The 25,502-nt window shown below is 37.9% G+C and overlaps 1 protein-coding gene across 3 annotated transcripts in view; it reads right to left on the reverse strand.

Moving 5' to 3' along the window:
- The window catches only part of DYNC1I1 (dynein cytoplasmic 1 intermediate chain 1), a 378,042-nt gene that overhangs the window by 235,611 nt on the left and 116,929 nt on the right, over positions 1-25,502 (reverse strand). For 2 of the 3 annotated variants that reach the window (XM_006178522.3, XM_032483975.1), the window contains 3 exons: positions 21,605-21,719; positions 18,804-18,894; positions 3,807-3,866 (listed from right to left, as the gene is read on the reverse strand). In XM_006178522.3, the coding sequence (XP_006178584.1) occupies positions 3,807-3,866; positions 18,804-18,894; positions 21,605-21,719 (266 nt within the window). The remainder of the gene's footprint in view (positions 1-3,806; positions 3,867-18,803; positions 18,895-21,604; positions 21,720-25,502) is intronic. The other variant, XM_032483976.1, reaches the window with a different exon arrangement.

Raw genomic sequence — 25,502 nt, forward strand, 5'->3', positions numbered from 1 at the left:
TGTGTTCATATGCTTTGCTTTATTTAGTTTCTTAAAGTAGAAGCAGAGGTCACTGACTTAAGACTAATATAAGTGTGTAGCACTATTTCTAATATAGTGTTTTAGTGCTATGAAATTCCCCTTAAGTATTACTTTGTAGCATTTTGCAAATTTTGATATATTTTTTCTTGTTTTGATTTGGTTAAAAATACTTTGTAATTTCCCTTTTTATTCAATCTTTAACTGATGAGTTATTTGGAAGTGTGTTTATTTAGTTTCTACAGAATTTGGGGATTTTTCAGAGATCTTTCTGTTACTGATTTCTAATTTAATTCTGTTGTGGTTAGAAAACATATTTTGTATTATTTGTATCATTTTAAACTCACTGAGATTTACCTTACGGTTCATAGTATAATCTGTCTTAGTATGTGTCCTATGTCCACAAGGCAAAATTTGCCAATATCAGGAAGGAGATAGTTAAAAGATGATGAAGGAATATATATATATATATACACACACACACACACACACACACACACACACAATTTCAGGTCAATAAATTTGCCAGTGGAGCTGAAATGGGCATATTACTTCAAAGATACAAACTGCCAAAGCACACTACTCAGAGAAATATAGATAACCTCAATAGTTCCATTACTGTTCTAGTTCTTAAATTTGTATTTTTAATCCCCCAAATAAAATTCCAAACCCAAAGGGTTTCACAGGGAATTACATTCTACCAAATGTTTAAGGAATTATTAAAAACTGAAATGTCACTAAAAGCATGATCCATAAAAGGACAAATTTGAAAACTGGAATTTGTCAAAATTAAAAAAGGTTTGCATTCTTAAAAACACTATTAAGAGAATGAAAAAGGCAAGTGACAAACTGAGAGAAAATATTTACAAATCATGTCTCAAAAGATTATACCCCAAATACATAAAGAACTCTCAAAACTCCATTACACAAAAAAAACCAATTCATACACGGTAAGTTCAAGAAATCAAAGCAGACATTTCATCAGAGAAGATATTCCAAAAGCAAATGAGCCCATAAAGAGATATTCAACACCATTATGGGAAATGCAAACTAAAACCACAGTGAGATACCATTAGACTTCTTTAATAATGGTTAAAAATAAATTTTTAAAAGGTGCAAACCAAGTATTGTTGAGAATGGAGAGGAACTGAGGCTCTCATACACTGCCTGTGAGAATGTATAACATGGTAAAAACATTTAGAAAACAGTTTGACAGTTTAAGTTAAATGTACACTCACTACAGGATTCAGCCTTTCTACTTGGTGATATTTAGCCAAAAGAAATGAATGCATATTGCCTAAAAAGACTTGTACGTGAATCTTCATAGCATTTTTATTTGTAATGGGCAAAACTGGAAACAACCCACATGTACATCTAAAAGTGACAGGATAAAATAACTGTGGTACAACCACACAATGAGCTTCTTAGCAACAGCAGGGAGCAGACTACTGATACTCATCCACATGAATGCATCTCAGCATAATTGCTTTGAGTGCAAGAAGTCAGTCAAAAGACTACCTGCTGCATGATTTCATTTATATGACATTCTGGGATGTGTAAACTAATGCATAGTGACAGAAGGCAGATCAGTGCTTTGGCGAGGGGGGAGAAGCAGGAATGGGGATGACAAAGGGGCATGAGAAAGCTTTTGGGGATGATGAATGTGCTTATTATCTTGATTGTGGTGATGATTTCACAGATATGTATACATACTGAAACATATCAATTTGAATGCTTTAAACTGTGTGTGGCTTTTGAATATTAATTACACGTCAATAAAGCTGTTAAATCAGGCTACAGAGCAAGCTATGGGCTATGGTCAACCCCACGCCAGGGATCAAGAAGAGGAAATAAAACTGTCTCTGGAAAAATCTTGCTGCCTGAGGGATACTTCATAAAATCATGTATGAGAGGAAGGCTGCCTGTATATAAGGACTATCAAAAAAGAGAATTTTACATTAAATCAATATTTGAAAATGTAACATGACTGAAACAACCTCCTCTAATATTCTCTGAACATTCCTTCCAAACTCTAAGACAAACCACTCAGTGAGCAAAAAAAATTGCATTTCTCATCTTTCCCTGACTCAAGGGGTCCACTCTGAATAAAATATGGCAGGCAAGGTGGAAGCCACAGATACATCATCTCCCTAGAATAAGTCACAAGTTTTAATCTGCAAAGTCAACTGAGTTTTCGCCTGGAAAACAGATATAAATGGGAAAATTCCTAACTGTTCCAGATCAGCAAGTGTAATTTAGCAATGCCACAATCTGTCTAAAAATCTGTCTAAAATTTAAGTGCACAAGGTAAAGTCTCTGCCAGTTCTAGCCTCCTTTTTTTTTTTTTTTTTGACGCAATGAAATATTGAAGAACTGCACTCTGAAATGCCACCAAATAGTAACATACTATGTATTCATTGTTTTTCTGCTTGGTTTAAGTAATATTTCTTGGTTATTTAAATAGTAAAAATTGAAATATAACATACAATGAACTATATAACTAAACAGCCAAGAATTTAGTAATGTTAAAAAAAACAGTGTATCAGGTACCTGAAGTGTTAGGATATGTCCTTGGTTTAGCAGTGTTGAGAGTCTGCAGAGAACTTTTGCGTACGTAAAGGGACAGGAGAAGATGGCATTAGATAAAGACAGCCCTTCAATCTTGTTCACCTACAGTAGGCACTGAAATTGACAGGGCCCACAGACATGTGCCCAGGAATCTCAAGAATTCAAAATAAATGATAAGTGAATAAATAACCGCTTTGAGATTTATTGGGTTATATTTAGAAAGAAAAATAATAGTAGTCTCAAAAAATACTGTAAAAAAATTTTGTCATTCACACATCCAGGTACCCAGTGGCGTGTTAGTAAATGTTTAATAACTGGCTTAGGGAAAGCAAGCAAGCCTTGGTTTGTAGCATTTGCCAATTTTTGTGGTGTAAATATTCCCGTTATGGCTGATTTGAATTCACTGAAGCAAGTAGAAAAGAGACACACACATCTGCTCTTCTGAGTTTCAGCACAACTAGGACAAGCACAGCACAGGAAGTATCTCAGGTGTGAATATAGCTAACTCCAATCCTACACGGGAAATACATTAAGTTTCTAGGAAATTCCTGTGTGTTTTATTCTTCGTGGGTGAATTTTCAACTCTGAAGCTATCTTTTAACATACACTTCAACCTGAAAAAAAAAGATCTTTAGGATATAGGAGACCTAAGCCATCATCAAACATTTGAGATTCATAATATTGAGGAATTCAACAAATCTGCTTTTTCTTTAACAGGAATCTTTTTATATTCAAACTTGATTCAAATTACAGACTGATTGTGAGTCCCCGAAAAAGTGAAAAGGAAAGGAGACAAATAAGACATGGCATTTGAATACTGATTTTAGACAAAAATTAACTGAAGGCAACTCATTAGTCAAGGAAAGGATGGTTAGAATCAAGTGAAACATATTTGCCATCACAGAACTCGGGTGCCCCACCTTGAAACAGAAGTGTGGAGATGTTTTCGTAATTTTTGTTCTGGGGGAGTGCTGTTTTGTAACAAGAAGAATTAAGAAGGGGAGATCAAAAGCCATCTTTTTGTGGTGTTTGCCACAAAGAGAGACTTTCTTCAAAGCATAACTTTATAAGGAAAACTAACAGAAGGAAAAAAAACTTATCAAACTGGAAATTCAACGAAGGCGGGCAGGGGCGGGAACAAGAGCAGCAACAGCTCCAGCATTTCAACACAACCGTAGCAAAGAAATGATAAAAGGAGTAACAAAAGAGCAGACATATACCCAAGTTCTGAGTCTGACTGCAGCTGGAGCACTGAGGGGTCTGTGTCCCACTGCAGGGTCCTAATTGTGCAGCACAAAGGAAAAAGAACACAGAGAATTAACAAAAGGGGAGGGAAACAAACCAAACCAAACCATGTCATTCATCAAGGCAATGGCATATACAATACATACACAGAACATCTCCCCACTTCGTCACCCCCAAAACCCCAGGTGCCAGGAAGACCCCAAGAATACAGATACAAGAGGAAGTGAGGAGCTGTCCTTCCCTTTGAACATCTGTTTGATACTCGAAGCTTTGGTTGTTTTCATGGAAGGAAGCCCAGAGCTAAATACTCATCCGCCCACACACCTACCCTTTTAGTTTTTGTTTTGTATTGAAGCCTGGTTGATTTGAGCATGTAAACTGCTTCATGCAGACCCCAGAGCCCAGCCGCAGCTGGGAGCAACAAGCATCTCCCATGCAGTGATGAGAAACAAATGCAAGGGTTCAATGGACCAAAGCAGGAGCATCTAGGGTGGTCAGGCCACATGGAGCATGGCCGCAGGCCTGGTGAATAACTGGCTTCCCCTGGTCAGTTACTGTAAGCATAACACACTGGATTTCAAGGCTCATGGGTATTTTCGTGTTTTTTTTTTTTTTATTTTATATATTACAGTGAAGATGGTCATCAACAATAATATCATTTGTCTCTAAAGATGCCAGGGATGGCTTATATCTTCTAAATACTCACAAGAGTATCATTAGTTACCAAGGTTACCAAGAATTATCAATTTCCTTTCTTATTTCTCCATCAGAATAAAAACGGATAAGTAGCACTTCTATAAACAGAGTGCACACAAGGACCTTTCTTTGGCAGGCCCTTTCAATTCCCTGCACACTAAGTAGTTACAGGTGAATCAGGCATGAAGCTATCCATATGACATGCAGCCGATGGACAGCAGCGACTTTGGGGTCAGGCATCTGGTATTCAAATCCTGCCTCTGTGACTTACCAACTGTGTGACATCCTTTTGCTCACTCTGAGTGTGGCCCACAGACCACGAGCATCTGCATCCCTTGGGAGCTTATTGGAAATGCCAAGACTCACATCTCACCCAGGCTCGCTGACTCCACACTACAGTTTAATAAGGTCCCAGGTAATGTGATCTGTGGGCGCGCTGAAGCTTGAGAAGCCCTGCTTGTTTCCTTGTCCATAAAGAAAAGAGCTGTGCGGCTCATGACTTTGCTTCGTTTATGTCTTGGCTCCAATGTTACCTGCTCAGAGAGGCTCTCCTTCTTTCACCCCCTTAACACAAGCAGCACATTCACGTCACTCTTCATCCCGTTCGCTCATCCTGCTTCACTTTCTTCATAGTGCTTACCTTCACCTAAGACTTCATTACACATCACTCTACTTATGACAGCTGTTTGACTCTGGACTTAAGCCTCATAACGGCAGGGGCAATTCTATCCCGAGATTACAGCGCTATGCCTAGACCCATGCCTGGCATACAGGTTTCATAATACAGCATTAGTTGAAAAAATGGATGGATGGATGGTGTCTCTCTAGTTTTCTATAGGGATTACATGTAATTATACCTGTAAAGCACAAAGTAGCTATTTGATAAACAGCAGCTGCTTTTACTTCTACCATGTCTACTGCATCTACTCCCAATGTTTCTCTGAGTCGGTGCCCTCCTGATGTAACAGATACCACCTAGGTTCCTCCTGCAGAGGGATCAGAATGCAGTTTCACAGCTTCCCTTACTAGCTCTGGTTGAGCTCTTGTCCTCATACCTAAATGCTCTGAAAGATGACAAAGTACAGTGAGAACACGAATTGGCCACTGTTTCTTAGACCAGTGCTTCTCAAACTTTAATGCACAGACTCTCCAGGGGTATTGTTACAATGCAGATTCTGATTTAGAAGGTCTGGGGTAGCCTGAGAGTCTGCATTTCTAATCAGCTCCAGGGAATGCAGACGTTGCTGGTCTGGGGACCACACTTCACATAGCAAGGTCTGGACTTAGATCAGTGGTTTTCAAACTAGACATGGTTCAGAATAACCCGGAGGTATTATTAAAATACAGATACTGATCCTCAACCCCAGAAATGTGGATTCAGTAGTTCTGGGGTGGGGCCTGAGAAGTTATACTTTTAACCAGTTCCCAGGTAATACTAACAGCTGACCCTGGAATCACCTTTAGACAGTGACTGGACTAGACGTTGCCTCCATCAGCCAGCAGGCAGAAAGGATCGCTGATGTTCAAACACATCAGTATCTAAACCCGTGATTAACTCCAGCCTGGCTTAAGGCTCAGGCCACTTTCAAACTAATTAAATCAGAATGTGTAGGGTGGGACCCACGCATCCGGATTTTTAAAAATTCTCCAGGTGTTCTCATGTGCAGCCGGGGGTGAGAACTACTGCCCTGACCAAGGAAAGCAGCTCTTCCTGGTTCAGGACACTGATTCCATCACCTCCTTTCAAACCCTGGAAGTAAACAAATCCATTACAATGATTCATCCTTGCTATTCACGTATCTCTGCGGAGGATCAAAGCTTCTATCCTTAAGGATATTTCTTTGGCCACAGACAGAGGAGCAGACTCTGGCCCCGGCTGACTGTGAGAAGTGTTCCCTTGTAAGGGGTGGGATCAGTTCCTCTGCCCTCAGGTTTCCAATGGGACAACCTTTATTCGCCTTTCCCACTTCTCCCAGGCAGGTAAAGAATGCGGCAGCTCCCAGGTTGTCACAGCTGTTCTGTTATTTATCTGACAGCTCATCTAAACTCACTGTGCCCTTAAAGAAGTAAAAATGACAATTCTTTCAGAGTCAGTCGCTGAAGAAGGCCACAGACTAGCAGTCCAGAGCTTGCACGTACTCCACCAGAACAACAGAAGTGGGCTATGGATCTCACCCACAACTGTCCTGCCCTCCACCCCAGCCACACATATGCTGTTCAGTAAAAGAAATCATAGTTACTGTCAGTAACGAGCAGAGTGGCAAGAGTCAGGCCAAGGATGCTATCAAGTGTGCTAGTTTTACTTGCATTTTTCCCCACCATTATCGGTGGAGTGGTCAGACTTGCACAGAACATACTTTTTCTTTGAAAAGGAACTTAAAGCCAATACAATGAATAAGCAGGGGCTGTTCATGTTTCTGAGAGTAGCCTAGTAATGTGTATTAAACATCTGCTGATTTCCTTCTGTGCAAACTTGCAGAAAAACTTCCCCGGAGATAGCAGCACCTTGGAGAGAGGCTCGCCCCATTTTAGGGGTGTTGGTTTGTGCTCTAGGTGCAGCTCCACTGTGTGTCACCAGGAAAGTCTTCCGTCCTTAGCAAAATGAGGGTGTGGGCCTGGAGGCCCTTTAAGGTTCTTTTCTGCCTGATAGATTAAAATACTGGATGACTATTAAAATGTCTTTCAGCTTTCTCTTCTCCAGTTGGAATACTTCTCTAAATACTGACACAGTTCTTACTTTTTAACCATCTTATTTATCATCATGTTACAGTATCACTGAAAATAAAATGATGGTTTCCCCACAGCTTCTTGGGAAGTTTGACCAGGTAGTTCATTTTTTAAATTAAAGAAGTAGTGAAATTGTAAGTGAATATATGTGAACACAATATATTACCACAAAATATTTTCATAAAGAAATCACTCTGTTTACTATAGTAACTATTTCTACTATCAGTCATTTCTGAAGTGAACCAATCAATGCATGCAGGGAGAAAATATTTCTATAAGAATATTAATTTACTCAATCAATACCTACTAAGAGCCTAATATAAACTACTGTGCTAGAGGATTAGAAGATTCTACATGGAAACTACAATTCTTATGGGGAGATAAAAACATATGGTTTAGGAGAACAAGGTAGAAAGTGAAACATGCCACATAAGCACCACAGTTGTGCTGTGGGACATGGACTTGCACTTAAGAATCTTAAAATTTTAGTAAAGGAATGAGACCTATGAATATTTATACCTAATGATATGTATACTGATAATATACATGGGGAAAAGTAGTTCTCATCAATTGCTGTGGGCCTGGTACAGTTTAAAGTTTCAATCAATGTTCGCCATAAGAAAGATTAATCCTAGTGAGAGTTACAGTTTTCCTTTCGATGAGTGTTTATTTTGTGCCAGCTAGCCAGGCACTAGACTGTATTTTCATTATCCTTTGGAAGCCAGAGCAGGAAGATAATCCTCCCTCTGAAAAGATCAGAGATTCCATTCAACCTGGTTTTCGAAAGATGGAATAGGATTTGGACATAACAACTCATTTTCATCAGTGCCTTGTTTATTTTCGGTAGCTGAGTTAGTCTGCTAGGTCTAGTAAGACTACTAGATCTAATACATTACATTTTAGATGCCAATTTACCAATTTATCATGAAAACAATAATTACCAGGCAGAGCAATTATACACGCCTGACAAAGTCTTCTATCCTTGAAGGCCAGCTTCCTGGGAAGCCAGGAGACCAGCACTGTCCTTGGAATCAAAACAATGAAGCTGAATGCTTACCTGCTACAGCTCCTTCCTATCCTGTGCCCACCACCACATCCACATCTTTTGGCAAGACTAAACACACACCCCTACATCCACCTCATGGCTGCCAGAGCCTCCATTTTCCCTGATTCTTAGGATGACCAACGTAACCCTTTCTGACTGATGTAACCTTTCTTTTATTGTGTCAATTAGATTTTTGTCCAGTATTCCTGTCTGAAAGCCATCCTGGTTTTCTTCATTTGCATATTTTTAAGTGTTGCATTTGTCTGCTCTGATCAATTTTAGGTTGATTTCTTAGGTTAACTTTCTGAGGGCCCAAGGGAGGATCTCTTTCATAGGGAACCTGCTATTGGCACAGATCCTAAATAACCCAATGATTCTTTTCCTGATCTGGACCTAAGGGGTACTATCATGGCATTATGGTCCCATGGTTGGATTGACAGTTCTGGACATGCTTTTAATGTCACATTTCCCAACTCTGTTTCAAAATACTAGGTACAGAAGCTTCCCTCACCATGAGAAATCTTCCACTTACTTGACCCTAAACATGCTAAACAATGTAGCCTCTGGTCCCTCATCTAAAAAGGTCTACCATGGAACAGTTAGTTTAAAATTTGGGCAACACTTTGTTTTTCAGTATTTCTTTTTCAAAAAAAAAAAAAAAGAATGGACAAGACACCAAAATTCTTCAAACTAGCAGTGACATATTAAAAGACTAACAGAAATTTATGTTTTAAACCTTCTACCAATTCATCAGTATCCAGCTTCTTATAAAAGTCTCCCTTCATTGGCCCAATTTTATTTGCTCAGTTTCCATTTATTAGATACAGAGAAGTGAAAATTCAAACAAAACAATTCCTGGCCCTGTGTTGGAAGCTTAACTTAGGTGTAAAAGACACGAGGTCCATACTGTGTAAACCGTGCTCTCTCATGAGTGGTGAATTTCTTCCCGTTCAGCAGCTAGTCGGTGGTCTCCATTCTTCTTCCCATCTTTTTCTTAAGCCTTCAGAGGGGAGAGCCTTAATACTCTTTCTTAAAGACTGTCTTTACTCTTACCCTTTTTTTTTGTTGCTGTTTTGGTTTTGGTTATAAGAAAGAGATGTTTGATAAATACTGGGAAGGCAATAGTTAAGAAGTGTCATTTGTTATGCCAGTATTCAGTGTGGCTGAGACCCTCTCACACACGGCTGGTGGCATTTTAAATCGGTACAGTTCTTTTGAAAAGCAATATGCCAATATGGAGCAAGAGTCGTAAACACAGAATTACTCCAGGACTCATTTCACTTCCAGGAACTCAGCCTATGGAAATAAAATAGCACAAAGCAGTAACAAAAATGATGGTGATGATGATGATGATGATGGTGAGAATGACCTCCAAATCATCAAACCCCATGGCTGATTCTTGTTTCATCCTCAGTCTCTATAATTCTGGTGACTATTGGCACCTTCATAGCATGCTCTTTCTTTTAGTCTTCCTGACCCTAAAAATCTTGTTTCTTTTCCTCCTATCTCACTATAATTTTGGAAGGGTCCTTATTTCCATCTCTATAAAGACAGACATTCCCCAACCAGGGTTATTTCTTCTCCCCTCACCTATGCACCCTAACTGTAGGTGATCTCAGAGATGTCCATATATCTTCTGCAAAAAATCACCCCAAAGTCTCCACCTTTTCACATGCTTTTTGGATATATACATCTGTATGCCAAAGCCATTTGACCCTTGTTTATCTCACCTGTCTTTCCTTTCCTTCTCCACTCCCACAGTCCTCTTTCAGACCTCCTGTCTTGTCTACCAGACCAGTGGTTCCCCCAAACTAGTCCTCAAACCTTGAAAGCATTATAAAAATGTAGTGGCCCAGATCTCACCTCAGACCTGAGCCCTAGGTATCTGTGTTTTTAATCTGCTGCCAAGTAAATTCAGCATATAGCCACCAGACATGGGAGCCAGGGATCTCATCTATCTCAAAGGCCGTATTTGTCTCCCAGACTCTGATCTCTTTCTAAGCTGCCTTCTTAACGTGCATTCTACGCCCAATACTCCTCCTACCTACGCCCCCATCCCCACCCCGCCCATTTCCCTCTGTTCTTGCCTCTCCCGTTATCTGGAATGCCCTTTCTCCCATCTTTATCTGTGCAAACCATATGTACTATTTAAGGCCCAGCTCAAATGCCTTGCTCTCTAAATATATTTGTCCTCAACAACGTTATTCATAAATAACTTGTCTCTCTATGGGACAAGAATATAGAGAAATGCCTGCACCTCTTATTTCACTGTTCTCTTTGCCAACCTACAACCCACTTGACCTCAACAGTAGCCCTGCATCGGGCTTTAAGACCAAGTTTGAAGATGGTCTGAAGGATGTCATGGGCACTGTTACAAAGCCACTGTTACAAAGGGGCCTCAGCATCAAGCCAAGCATGCTGTTAGCCCCATCTTAACTTTTTGCTCAGTGCCCAGTAACTGCATTTCTCCCTTATTTCTGTGAGGAAATCTTCTCCTTGTACCTTGGTCCTGTAACCAGTGCCAGTGGCTCCCCTTGAGCAAAGTCTACTTTCTGGCAATGAGTTCAGCAACCTTGAACTATCTTGCTTTCACCTGGGTCCTCATCTCTCCACTCATCCTGAACCCATGCCATTAAGTTTTCTGCTAGCTGTGCATGTGCATAAATGTGTGTACACACATGCACACACACACACACACACACACACACACAAATCAATAAATAGCTACCAAGTGTCTAATATGTGTCAAGACCTTAGGTAGGGTAGTGAGAATCAAAAGTACTTGTCCGACGAGACTATACAGATTACTTATAGATGAGTTGGGAATAATGCTTTATGGCATTATTGCTCATCTCCTGTGAGTACAAATATGCGAGAGCTGTAACTACATAGAAACAATTCCTTAGGTGGTTTCAAATTAAATATGTCAATTTACTGGAAGCAGGATCTTTAGAAGTAAGAATAATTCCCTCATCTTACTATTCCTTGCAGTTTCTAGTATTTATTTTGTGTTGTTATACACACAATAAACTCTCAACTATTCATTGAAAGAATAGATGAGTGAATGAACAGATGAAAGGTCTTTATTTGCCTTTTCTGCAGATGACGTGACATGTAAGGGCAGGTTGATTCCCAAAGAAATCGTTTTTACCTTCTTTATGAAAAAATGAGAGAATAAATCAGGGCATGTCTGCCTGACTCCCTTCATCTCTACCAAGCCACTTACAAAGAACACAGTCTTGTATGGCATGATGTCACCACGCAATCCCAGGAGAAGTTTCAGGCTCACTTTCACACTGAAGAAGGAAAGCCTATCTTGAAAATGTTGACCTCAATGCATAAATGGATAAAGAAGTTGTGGTATGTATACACACATACAAGAGTAGGTATATATATATATACCTACATGTATATATAATGAAATGTTATTCAACCATAAAATTGAGGAAGTCCTACAGTCTGCAACAACATGGATGGACCTTGAAGGCATTACAGTAAGTGAAATTAATCAGACAGTAAAAGATAAATACTATATGACCTCAATGATAAGTGGAATCCAAAAAAAAAAAAAATCAAACTCATAGATCAGACTTACGACTACTAGAGGCATAAGGTGGGGAGAGGGCGAATTGGATGAAGGTGGTCAAAAGATACAAACTTCAAGTTATAAGATAAAGAAATACTAGGAATGTAATGTACAACATGATGACTAAAGCTAACACTGCTGTGTGGTAGATAGTAAAGTTGCTAAGATGGTAAATCCTGAGTTCTCATTGCAAGGAAAAAATGTTTTCCCTTTTTTTCCTTATTTTCTTTTTATTGTATCTATATTAGAAGACGAGTGTTAGCTGAATCTACTGTGGTAAACATTTCACAACATACGTAAATCAAACCACCATGCTGTGTATCTTAAACTTATACAGTAATGGATGTCAATTATTTTTCCATAAAAATGGGAAAAAATTGCTGGCCAGAATGCTAGTTTGTGCTGAGAATAAAAATAAGTCCAGCTACCTTCTCTACCAAATGAACTTAGCAACTTTTGCTAGTCCCTGAAGCAATTGCATTGGAACTCAACTTTTCATATTTTCCTTTTCTCTTTGGGGTGGAGAGGCAGCTCAAGGGCAGAATACTGAGTCCCTCTGAGTCCCACAGTTTCTCTGGACCCTTCCTCCACATGTCTTCTCTGTCAAACAAATCACTAGTCACTAATCAGATAAAGAAACAGTTTGGGCCAATGTGAGCATAGTGCTGAACAGAAAATCTCCAGTCAATGTCATCCCCAACTTCTATCTTTCTAAGAGCCATTTCTAAAGGCAATACACTAAATAATAAGGACATTTTAAAATCCATCATATCACTTAATCTGTCATAGTCATTAACATGATGTCAATTAATTAAGAATGACATTTAAACAACGAGTGAATGTTTTACTTCCCAGCCCCGGTGATTTCCGTACTTTGGACTGGCAATGATAATGATAAAGATTTTCCAATGTCAGGAGTAAAATTTTAACAGTGCAATACATATTTATACCACGCTCTTTTTAAAAAGCCTCTTTCTTAATTTACTGTGCGAGAATCTTCCCTCTATTGGTTAACAGCAAAGCCTTAATACAGAGCTGTGATAAAGGCCACACTAAGCCGTACAGGAAATCCATCTGAGCTGGATTCAAAGACAAATGTGAGACTTCCCATTACAGAGCAAGGATGTGTTTTCCCCAAATCTTGTCAAATAAGCAGTCTCTCTAGAAGAAAGCTCAGTGACCCCTTGTTAAAAATAGATGCTTACCGTGCTACTATAACCATATGGGTATATACAGTATGTTCTGCCTGACACAGAGCAGTAAGGTATCAACAATTTTTAACTAGTCAGCCGCTGCGCTACATAAAGTGAAAAACCTATAGTATACACTCTAATTTTCAAAGACATTGACTTTTAATCAGCCTTGAATCAGTGATTTCAGTCTCCCTTTAGTCAATTAGATGGAAGCATCCTGTCAACTTCTCTTTACATAATGATAATTACAATAATTTTGTATATACAGTATTTTAACATGTTAATAAATTTCCTTAATGTCTTCCCTTTAGCCTCTGATTCATCAGAGAACCTTAAAAGATGGTGAAGTTTTCACCAAAAAGAGTTAAAAATCTTTTGAGGTTCATATAGTGCCAGAGTATCCCACGGAATCCAATTGTGGATAAAGTTGAAAGTCTTGAGGATTTTCTGTTGGGCATTAAGCCCATGTGGCCCTTGAGCACATTTTCCTCTCCTCAAATCACTGAGAAAAAAAAAGGTGGTGACCAGGTGCAGTCAGCACAAGTTAACCATGAATAAATTATTCTAATTTCCTTATTCGTGAATTCAGAGTTCACTAGGCAGTAAATAGATCAGGAAAAGGCAGAGTTTATCAAATATCTGAATTTTACCAAGGAATTTTGTCAACATAAAACTTAATTATATGGAGGCCTAACATTCAAACAGAACAGCAAGCAAACATCTGGAGTACACATGAGGCTGAAAGCCCGAAAGACCTCTATCTAATCTACTCACTTTGTACGTCTGTATTCCTGCTAAGTGTTACAGAAGACATTTTTTTGTGTTTGTGTGTGTGTGTGTGTGTGTGTGTTGGGGGGAGTAATTAGGTTTATTTACTCATTTATTTATTTATTTTTTTTTTCATGGAGGTACTGGGGATTGAACCCAGGATCTCCTGGATGCTAAGCACACACTCTACCACTGAGCTATACCCTCCCCCTTGGAAGACATTTCTTGTGGTGCTGCATTTAAGGTCCCCTTGGGAGGAAGCCTCAGCTTCTTAGAAAAAATCAATGGATATAAGGGTTTTGATTAATAGATGCTGATAGCTGGGAAGATAGGCATCAAGTTTAAATACAATGGGAAATTTGAAGATAGTGTAGATGCTAGATAAGATGAAAATGTATTGAAATGAAAAAATAGAGATAACTGAATAAAAAGCAAGTTTGTATAGTATAGTATCATTTATCATATACATGATATATATATTGTGTGAAAGAATATACACTAGGGTATTAAGAGTGCTAATCTCTGGTGGTAGGAATATATTTTTCTATTTTTGCTTGTCTGTATTTTCTAACTGTATAAAATAAACAGATACTGTTTCTATAATAATAAAAGATTATTAAAAATAAAGTGTGGGGGGGAGCTTGAGTGTCCTTGATTGATTGGAGAGTAGAACTTAGTGATGGTGTTAAGACCATAGAGGGTCCAAAAAGAAGACAGAAATTAATCGTATTACTATCCACCCAACCCATGCTGCCTGTCACAAAAGACAAACATTAGTAATCTCCCCTCTGAGTATTTGGTTATGGATGTTATGGGATGGGTGTTATTGTAACAAGAGATTGCACAATATGTTATCACACTGAGACATATTTTACCTTTGAAATCATTTCAAAAGTTTTCTTCCTGAAGCAGGTTTGGGACAGGGTGGAGCCTATGCCCCGGTGTACAGCATACTTTCTGATGTCAGTACCCTTTCCTAGTGTCTACAGGCCAGTACGACCTCTAACACAGCTTTGTCACTGAGAAGCCAAGCGAACCTCAGCCAAACATGAGAAAAGCCCTAGTGCAAAGCCCCTTGTGAGCCATCCATGTGAAAAGAACAAATGCGGACTGATTATCTCTTAGACAGATTCATTTCTGGTTGAATATCTGGATGCTAGGGATTAAAGGCTGGCCTAAATCAAAGTATGAACAAAAATAAGAGTAACAGCTAAAACTCACACATATCTAACATGTGCCTGACTTCTTTCCAAGTGCTTTACTGATGTTAATTTTTTTACTGTTAATCTATAGAGTAGGTCATGTATCACTTTTATCAACTATTGTTAGAGATAATGTTAAAACTAGCACTGTAGCTAACATTCTGCGTGAACCTGAGAAAATTATTCTCTCTGTGCCTGTGTCCTCATTCATAGAAAGTAGGATGATACTTTATTCATTCAACAAGCATTTAACAAATACCTACAATATGGATATAACTACAAATATCACTTACTCCCTGCTCTCAAGGAACCTGTCATTCCCTGAGGAAGAGAGACATATTCAGTTAAACATAAATGATTGTACTTTAAGAGCTATAAAGTACTAATGTTTTATTCTTGTGTATAAAAGATGTAGGCTATTGGTTTGAATTTAATATTCTTTATCATATTGAGAAAACCATTTGTATTCATAGTTTACTAAGTTTAAAATATGGGAATAGATGTTTAAATTTGACAAGTACCATTTCAGTACATACTTTTCCGTATTTGACCCTTTTACATGCTGAATTATGGTAACATATTTTCCTATACTAAAGTATCCTTGAATTTCTGAGTCAATCCTAATTAAGTATAACATATTCTTTTAATATTATGTTGGATTCTAGCTGCATATAGTATGTTTAGAATTTTTTATCTACATTTATATGTAAAACTTGTCTTTCAAAAATTTTATTAATATAATTGGGGTTTTTTGAAACCCAAGAGCTTGTTCTTCGTCCAGTATGATTACATGATCAATGATTAATTGGTTCTACCAGAACTAATTAAGAGAAAGAGAAAAGCACCACAAATGTAAATTGTAAATGAGAAGCAGGCCATAACAACTGAAGCAGAAACTGGAAAACAAATTGTGACACTTTGAATTTAAAAGTTAAATCATACTAGTATAATTGAAAAATTATTAAGTATTTCTACTCTATTCACTCATTCTAGAAAATTTACCCAACTTCTTTAAAAATCAATAAAAGAAATTTCTGTTATATTTGATTTTTTAAAGCACTATTTTAACCTTTCCTTTGTAATAGGGTACATTAAGTATGCCAATTTTCAAATTAATCGCTTACAGGGATTATGTAAGAAATGTTTGCCAATTTTGGATCTGTAAAGAAAACTGTAGTTTTAGTTTGAAGTTTTGGCAAACAAATGACAGAATTTATGTGCACCTTTAGGTAGGACCAGATGTGTTCATTTGATTCCTAAGTTATCTTCTGAAAGATTTTCCATTTTTCAGAAAGTCCAAATTCCACAAAAATATGCAAATTTATGACTATAGAGTTATATTCTTAGGAATTACCAAGCTCTTTTCTCAGTCTCATGTTTTATGAAGTGTTAAAGTTAACAGTAACTGTTTTCAAAGATGTTTCTTCTACAGAAAAAGTCATTCCAAGAGGAATTTTAAAAAAAGATATATAACATTCTTCTGAAATTTAACTCTCCTGTGTATTTTATGGAAGCAAAAACATAGACTTGTGTGGAACATTCCTAAGTTCAAAACAAGCTCAAGATTTACTAAGCTATTCCTAATGCCTTCTCCTCAAAGTCAATTTTATGCTCAGTCTTTCTGAAAATCATCATTTGCTCAATGCCAATTTCTCTGCATCCCCATGAAAACTGCACTTAGCAAGGGATCTACTCATTGACTTCTAGTTGCCTACTCTTGCTAGAACATTCCTATAAAGAACTGAAGCTAGCTGGAGTTTGTGTGTGGTGGGAGAAGACAGCACTTCTTCCAAAGTGATTAAGTTAAAAAAAATCACATAAGAAGGGGAAAGAAATGAAGTGATGTCCTCCCTGAAGGAGTAACTGCTGCTGTCCCCAGAGTGCTAAAAGCGTAGGCCAGCTTCCTCTAGAAAGTTTTCAAAAGGGCTCATCAGCTATGAAGTCAGCTGTAGTATTTCATGCTGCCTGCCCGCTGCACCCCTTGTCACTAAGATGACTGACACAACGCCATCGCTGTACAGAAACAGGCAAATACATTAACTTAATGAGAGGCCGGTGGACCCCCTGGGGAATGTGATTGTTCTGGGCCAGCTCCTGTATAAATGTTAGCTCTTACATAACTGTGTTATTATTACTTCCTCCCTGCCAAAGACCTTTTGAAATGTTCAAAGTGAAAGATGAGAGAAGGCGTGTGCTGCCCCAAATCACAAAGGCGATTTACTAACTTAAACCAGCCTGGTGCCCACAAAAGCCTCTACTTTCATTTTTCTCAAATTAAAAGGAGTGTCAACTGCTTTCAAAAGGCCCCTAAAAAAAAACAACACTCAAGTCTGAAACACACCAACAGACAGACATTGGTGAGATAATTTCAGTCTTACATGTTGGTTTCAGAAAGCAAAAGACCCTACAGCTCAGGCTAATACTAGACTATTCTCATTTTCATATTTTTCTCTACCAAAATCACCTAGGCCTCTATGGAAACAATGTACTTTCAGAAGGTGACGCTCATGATAACGTGTTCAGTGAGAAAAGAAAAACGCAAAATTGTATACCGCTCTACCAGGAACATATATGGCAACAAGAAATGTACACAGGTAGACAAGGATTGAAAGGTCCATCGACGAGGCAAAGGCTGATTTGCTAGAATGGCGGTGCTGTGGATAATTGTTTCTTTTATTTGGAATTTTATTAACATATTTTACGTTTTTTTTTTTTAATTAAATGAGTCAAAAACAGAGGTCACAAACTGCCAGCTCACAGGCCAAATCTGGCCCACAACTACTTTTAACAAAGTCATTAACATTTAGGAGACTGTGAATAAATACTTAAATTTTTAGCTTCTCATGAAAACTTAAAAGATGTGCAGAACCTAGGTCCATGTTCCCACCTGAGCTCAACCGGCCTGAGCTGTGAGGAGACCATCAGACCTTTATAAAGGGAGTGCTTGCGAACCAGTTGCTACTGGCCCTTCAACTCCCCACTCATTTCTATCACCTGCCTTGGGCACCTGCACATGGGAACCCTGCTGAAGACAACTGAATTAGGAAAGTTACCGTGACTCTGTGCATATGATGAGCCTTCTCCTTTCTCTCTTCACATTTTTACTTTTGGATGCTCCTTCAGGGGTCAAGTTAGAGAATGCCTATATTTGCTTTCAGAAGTTAGTTACATAATCTTTGAGTATACCTAGTGTAATAAAAATCTGGCCATGGACAAAAACAGAGCAGTCAATCCTGATGATCATAAAAACACTTTGGGGACCAAGTTCTCAAATTAGTCAACTCTATTAAGCAAACCAACAAGACGTCTGAAAAATTAAATCTAGGATTAGAACATCTCAGTGTTCCATTCACAAAGATTCTCATGGAAACCAAAGCCAATGTAGAATGAAAAGCTGGATATATATCTCATTTGTCGTTGGTCAGTCCCTGCTTTCTTTAAGCCCTAAGCTAATGGATATACTTGTGTTTGTCAAATAAGACATATAGTGCTAAAGTAGCCCATTCATGGAAGGATAATAAATGTTTATCATTTCTAGGGCTCAAAATCAATGCTCTGCCACCAAAAATAGCAAGCCACCATAGATATAAACATAAAATGACTGATACATGAAGATACATGCACATTTAACAGTGTCCAATAGGGTGGTGTGGCTTTCAAGCCTTTTTTTGTTTGGTGTTTTTTGTTGGTTTTTTGTTTTTTGTTTTTGCATTATTGACATCCCACTATGGCCTTTGTAAAGGGACAATTCTTACCTTGTCAGTGGTCCCAGGTCGCCTGAGTCTTGGCTTCCAGCTTCACTGGGAGTGCTCACTGATTTCGAGGAGGGAGACATAGGGGTTGGGACTAAATAATGAAAATAACAGGTATCCCATGTTAAAAAATGCAGCGACTGCACTGGGGAAGAGCAGTGTCAGACAAATCAAAACAAATGGGCCCAAATTAAAGTGGTTGTATGGCCAGGAGAGATTGAGATGGGAAAAGGAAAAAAGAGGAAAAAAAAAAAAAAGGAAAGAAAAGAAAAGGAAGAAAGTCAAGTGAATTTTTCATATTTTGGAAATTAAAATTTGAAATGAATTTAGCCAGAATTAACTTAGGGATTCTAAGGCCATGTCCACCTTAACAAAGTAAAATGGAGAATCAAAATAGTTATCCAGATAATTCAAGTCAAATATCTTTCTAGCATGAACTATCCAGATAATTCTAATTCTCCACTTTATTTTGTTAGTATAGATGTGACCCATTTAAAAAATAAAGTGAGGTGTCTATAAAACTTTAAAAGATTACAAGTGATACTGAACAATTTTAAATGGTCAAGGAGAGTCAGAAAAGTCTGCTACATGCCTGCATTTGAAGGGAAATCTATTGTCCGTGGAATATAAACTGCATTTGCTATGAGAGACTGACAGAGAAAGGGTAAATGTTGAACCTGGTAATTTAAAAATCTCTTTCAAAACAAAGGAGAATGCCAGGCTGATTTATTTTTACACTTAATTAATAGTTTCATCCCACTGCACTGTTCACTGTGTTTGGGAGTTGTTTTCCTCCGCCTCCACCTCCAGCAGCTCTAGAAAGCACTGCCGTGTGTGCAGAAGCAAACTGCCATTCTGCAGACAGGAGAAACAAGTTCAAAGATCGAGGTCAGTGCAGGCTGAAAATCTGAGAACAAAGATAATAAAAGAAAAAAGCTAAAGGAAATGCAAATGTACTTTCTTTATCCTTCAGACACAAGCCAAATGTCCTTCAGATAGAAGGTACACCAAATAGCCAAGATGGCTCCAAGCCAGATGAGAACGGGTTCTCAATATCACAAATGCCAAAAAAGCCATATGGGCAGAAAGAAACTTCAGTACATAAGTGTAGATTCCCATTTGGTTTCAATCATGTGCAATTTCCTTTTATTTATTTAATAGGGTAAAGGGTTTAACTATTTTGTCCAAATCCTGTAACACAACGGCAGATCTGTCAAGAAACTAGGAATTTTCATGTGGTCCCACAATTAATTCACTGATTATCCTCTGCTATAAGTCAGAGAGATGGATGAAAACTGAAAAAGGGGTCCACCTTTGCCAGGGCCCCTTGGCAGGGATAGTTCAGAATGTGGTGATGGTTTAGGGGTGTTTAACCGTTTTGTTCTTAAGGTTTAACTGCTGGTTTTATGCAGGACAGGAGAGAACAGACATTCTATTACTGTGTTTAACCAGTGTTCACACTGCAATAAAACTTAGAAGGCTATTTTGAGGCAAAAATATAATTGCAAAGTGTCTACTTTATATCACATGTCAATTAAGTAATAAAAATTTTTATCAGCTCCTCAAAGAAGGTCCATCACTCAAATATCCCATAGGTTACATCTTCTACACCATAAAGAAGCTAACAAAAATAACCAACATCTTATTGGGATTTATTATATCATTGCTGGCTCATCATAGACATATGATTTTACCTACTACAAATTAAGGTTGAGTATAAAATGCTTTTTCATGGTGTTCTAGTTTTGTGTCATACATTAAGTTATACCCAGCAATATTTAATAATTTGTAGACTTATATATTCCTTTTTCTTATTTATATTGATATAAATACTTGCAAATTTGTTGTACATGGGATAATTTTTATTGTTAAGTAACTATGGAAATAAATAATTTATTTTAATATGAAGCCAATGATAGAATTAAAAGATGAGTCATTTATAAAAGGGGACCTGATACTGTATTTATTTATATGTTATGTATTATTTTTAAAGTTTTTTTAAACTATATTGGATATCACATAGTTTTACAGACACCCTAGGATTATTCTGAAATGTATGGAAAGCAAATGGATAAAGAAAAATAACATCACATGAGAGACATAGAGCTAAGTGACAGAATAAACATGTTATGCACAAGCTACCTTCAACACAAATAAAACAAACAGTTCAATATTCAAATCCTGGTGATATAATGAGATCAGGGATAACTAAGTAGGAATGAATGAGTTGGAAAGGGGGGTGCTGCGGTAAAAATGCCAATGAGCAATGAAACCAAGATATACAACAAAGTCAAATAGATTTAAACTTGTTAATTAGCTGCTAATCTGTCACCATTTTAACTTTTCCTTCAAATTTCCCAAGAAGCATTCTGTTCTCATCATGGAATAACTCTATGCCGGTGGTAGTTATGAAATTCATAACCAGATTCACAGTATTTAGGTTGGCAGAGAGAGGCTGGGATTCAGAAATGGAAATAAAGAACAATTTTTTTTTAATTCCAAGATTTCCTGTGTTTACCATATGGCCACTCATTTATCAAGTACAAAACACTCTCATAGTAACATGGTAGAGAAGGCTGACCACAGAAATCAGCCAACAAGCAGCAAATTGTCAACAACGCTACAACCTGTCCCCCCTATCTCCTTCCAGCCCCCTCAATTCCAAAAATAAATACACCTGAACCGTAAGTCAAAGCATTTCTTTAAAGAAAAAAAGACATGAAAGAACAGTAAACTACTGGACATGGTATATATCCCATGCAAGTCAAATCTGAGGAAATAGAGGCACAAAGCGCTGTAAGTACCTAGCGGGGGCTCGGGCGATATCCCAATGCTCTGCAGCAGAGCCTCTGTCTCCCGGCGTTTGCGATCGAGGTCAGAGTCGTCCTGAACTGGTTCCTTCTTCTGCTGCATATCAGCCTACAAAAAGTAAATGCCAGAAAGAAAGGTGAGTAACAGAACTAAAGGTATGCTTTTCCCGTCTGAAACTGAAAATGGTAAATGCATGGCAGCAAAGACCAGGCAAACGTCGTAAATAGATATAATCATGTGTATAAAGGATGAAAAAACACTGTAACTGGCCCATTTAATAATTACTAACTCAGTGCTTTCTCTTTCGGTCAAAGGCTTTTTCCTGCCTCTATCACATGCTATGAGAATTTCTGTCATTCGGTTTTGGAAGAAACCATCAAGGCAAAGTATTTCTAACTGGGATTTGGATTAAAAAAAAAAAAACTGTCTGCTGTTTTAGATTTCTTGTCCCTTCTGGGAAAACATATTATCACTTCTTGATGAGTATGTGTTTGTAATATTCATGGCCTATGTTTGGGATTATGCAAGCAAGGAATTACTGGGATTTGGCTAAAAAGTAAAATTAGGTATGAAAATTTGTAACTGTAAAACATATGATTGTACCAGCAATCTAAGTTTACCATAGTTTAAATAAGCCAAACTAAAATGTTTACTAAGGCATGTGAACAATACTGATGTAAGTATGGTTACTTAATTCTGATTCTCATAGGCTTCCATTATACGTATTAACTCACAGGAGAAAATTATTGTGTATAAAAACATAAAACAAAAAATCATTTAGGAGAGAGACATTCTTTCCCCAAGTTCTGCTTAAAAAATGTATCTTGTGGGAGCCTCTTATAGTCAGATCCAATGCCCGGTCTGTCTTTTTGCAGGATAGTGACAAGTCAAAATACAGGTTAAAGAAAGTCAGTGGTGGGATTCCCAAGGAATTAAATATTTGGGTCTCTTTTCTTTTTCATAACACAATTACTACTTAAGACAAGATGTTTGCCCTACATCTGAAATGTGGTAACAACCTATTTGATGTGCAGCTACTTCATGACAAGGCTTTGAGTTTACAGAAGTGAAGCTGTCTTAAAGCTTGTCAAAAACCAATTATCCAGTTATCAGACACACCTTCCTCCCCAGGGGCAAGCTGGGCATCTAAGAGACACATTACCTCTTTCAGGAGCACAAAGTACATTTCAAAGCAGTGAAGTGTAATTCCTATCCTGGTATCTAAAGCAGAAAGAGTTCATGCAACTTTTGACTTACTCCCAAATGGTAACCTACACCCCAATTATAAACAAAATGCATCTATGCACATAGTTCTGGGCTCAATGCTTCCACTATTATTTGCCTCAGGCTTAAAACGCACTCGTATTTTTTAAGTGTATCTGTCATCAGAGGGAAAGCTGCCATTATGGGGGTCAGTCAGGGCTAACGAGGGCACTGGAACATTCAGGCACTCTCATGTAATCCAAAATTCTAAAATGGCAGCTTGATCTTTGAAGATATCAAAGTTCACGTTCTTTTCCCATTTCAACATTTACACTAGCAAGTTCCAAAGTTAATGCATACTACAGAGGCAAAGACAGAAGTAAGATAAGAAAAAGGACCTTGCAGAGTGAGGATCTATATCAACATTCACATAGTATAAAGTTAAAAGAAGGATCAAAGAAAAGAGTGGGTGGAGAAATGAAAGAAAAGGGAATTATCGCTGCCACTACTGAAATACAAATGAAAAAACTTAGACAAGCAAAATTCGTCTTAGGAAGCCAATACGGAGTAGCATGGCTTTACAGTGAAGACCTAAGCCACGCCTGGACTGTGAGCTTTACTGAGAGCAGATGCTTGTCTGTTTTGTTCACCACTATATCCCCACATCTAGATCAAGGTCTGACACTTAGTAGGTGCTCAATACAAAAACGTGTTAAATGAACAAATACTCTGCCTTTGGTAATTGTTATTCTATAGCTGTAAAATATAAGAATTATACGTTAACTAAACCCCACTCAGGAAGCCCCTTTACAACACCACTGTTAGAAGGAGTCACACAATCTTCCAGTGACCCAGTGCTCATAGCAAAGCCACTTCTACATCCTAGCAACTACAACAAAAAATCTTTAACCCTTCCTCATCCTTTCAACGAGTCCCCATGGTCATGAAGTTCTAATGGAGCTTACACGACTGAACAGAAAAAGATGTCTGATCTTTTCCTTTTGAATAAACATAGGGCATGTTATCTATAACCTTCTATCATGTATGTCCTATGAATATGTTTTTTTTAATTTATTCTAACTTTAATCATTAAGTGTTCTAGAAACATACTAGAGCATAAATCACATGTCAACATGCATGGACAGACACTGTGCAAAAATAGCCCACCTGAATGCCACCACCAAAATTCCACTCCCACTATACAAGGTGCCTCTACCACTCATTCTCTGCCTTCTGCCTTTTTTAATTCTCAAGGACAGAGACAATAAAATGACATATACTAGTAAGGATAAATGTCCATCTAGATTTATCAGAAGCTTAGGAAAGCTATCAACACTCAAAGCTGACCATGAAAAATGGGAACTTAGGCAACTGGGGCTTATTGGAAATAAAGGCAGTTCCTGTTACCAATTAGCGCCTTAAACTAAACAATGTGTTACTTCATCCAAGACAGTTATACCAAGTGCCCTAGTCATGAAATCTTTGATTTTTTTCCATGTAAATACTAGAGTCCCAATATATTTTAATGACTCAATAAGGAGTGATTTTGCATACTAATAATTTAAAATATGCTAGGTGTCTTTCCCAGAGAATGGTATTTCTGTTTAAGAGTCATCACAGCTAAGACTCAGAGGGGAGAACATAATTGAAGAAAGAAAATCCGTCAACTGAGAATTGTCAGTCACTTTTCCCAAAGACAGCTCCATAGTTGTTAGAGGTACAAGTGAGGACAGGCCAGGAAACCCCTGTCAACCCCTCCTTGCAGCAATTCAACAGAAGGCCAAGGACAGGACGAAATTTCAGGGTGGCCCCATTATGCACACCTCATTGCACTAAAGCCAATTTTTCATGAAATTTTTTCTGTGTCTTAAATGGTGGCCACTATATTTATTTTAAAATCAGATTTCATCCATAACACCACAACCAAGAAGGCAGTTAACATCCAAAGATGCAGTAAGTGGTAATTTTATACATGTCCACAGTCTTCTGGATCCTGTGGAGACAGTCAATCTGGGTGGTCCCAATTCACACTAGTTTTCAGTCACGGCAAACACAGTCACTCAGATTGGCGTTAGAGTGCATTTTGTTTCCTTTTTATTCTAAAGTTGTTTTATTTAAATTATAAGCCTAAGCAGATTTTTTTTTTAAATCAAACTTACAAGCTTAAGGCTATTTCTCACTCTCTACAAACAACAAAAAACTAGAAAATGTTAAACTCAGGAACTGATAACAGTGGCCAGTTTACAAGCATCTCACAGACAGGATCTGATGCTTCCAAGGAAATTTGCAGAAAAGCATTCCAAATGCTTGGAAAGAATGTCTGTGACCAGCATCTCAGACCCACCTAACTAGTTTAGGTGTTCATTCATTCACTCATTCATTCATTCTATAACCCTTTATTGAAGGCCTACAATGTGGCAGGATCTATGCTAGACACTGATTCCATGATGAAAAAATATTAACCCTGTCCCCAAAAGGGTTGCTCTGTTAGGAGAGAAAGACAAATGAACAGGCAAATGGTGCTAAATATGTTGATAAAGTCAAGGAGAGGGTACAGGACTAACTCAGTCACAGCTGGAAAAAAGTTTTAGAGAAGGCTTTCTAGAAGAAGAGACATTCACATGGTTAATGTGGTTAACAGAACAGTGAAAGCAGAAAGAAGAGAGAGGGTGTCCCACAAGTTGAACC

Source organism: Camelus ferus, chromosome 7 (assembly GCF_009834535.1).
Source record: "Camelus ferus isolate YT-003-E chromosome 7, BCGSAC_Cfer_1.0, whole genome shotgun sequence".
In the NCBI taxonomy this organism is placed as follows: domain Eukaryota; kingdom Metazoa; phylum Chordata; class Mammalia; order Artiodactyla; family Camelidae; genus Camelus; species Camelus ferus.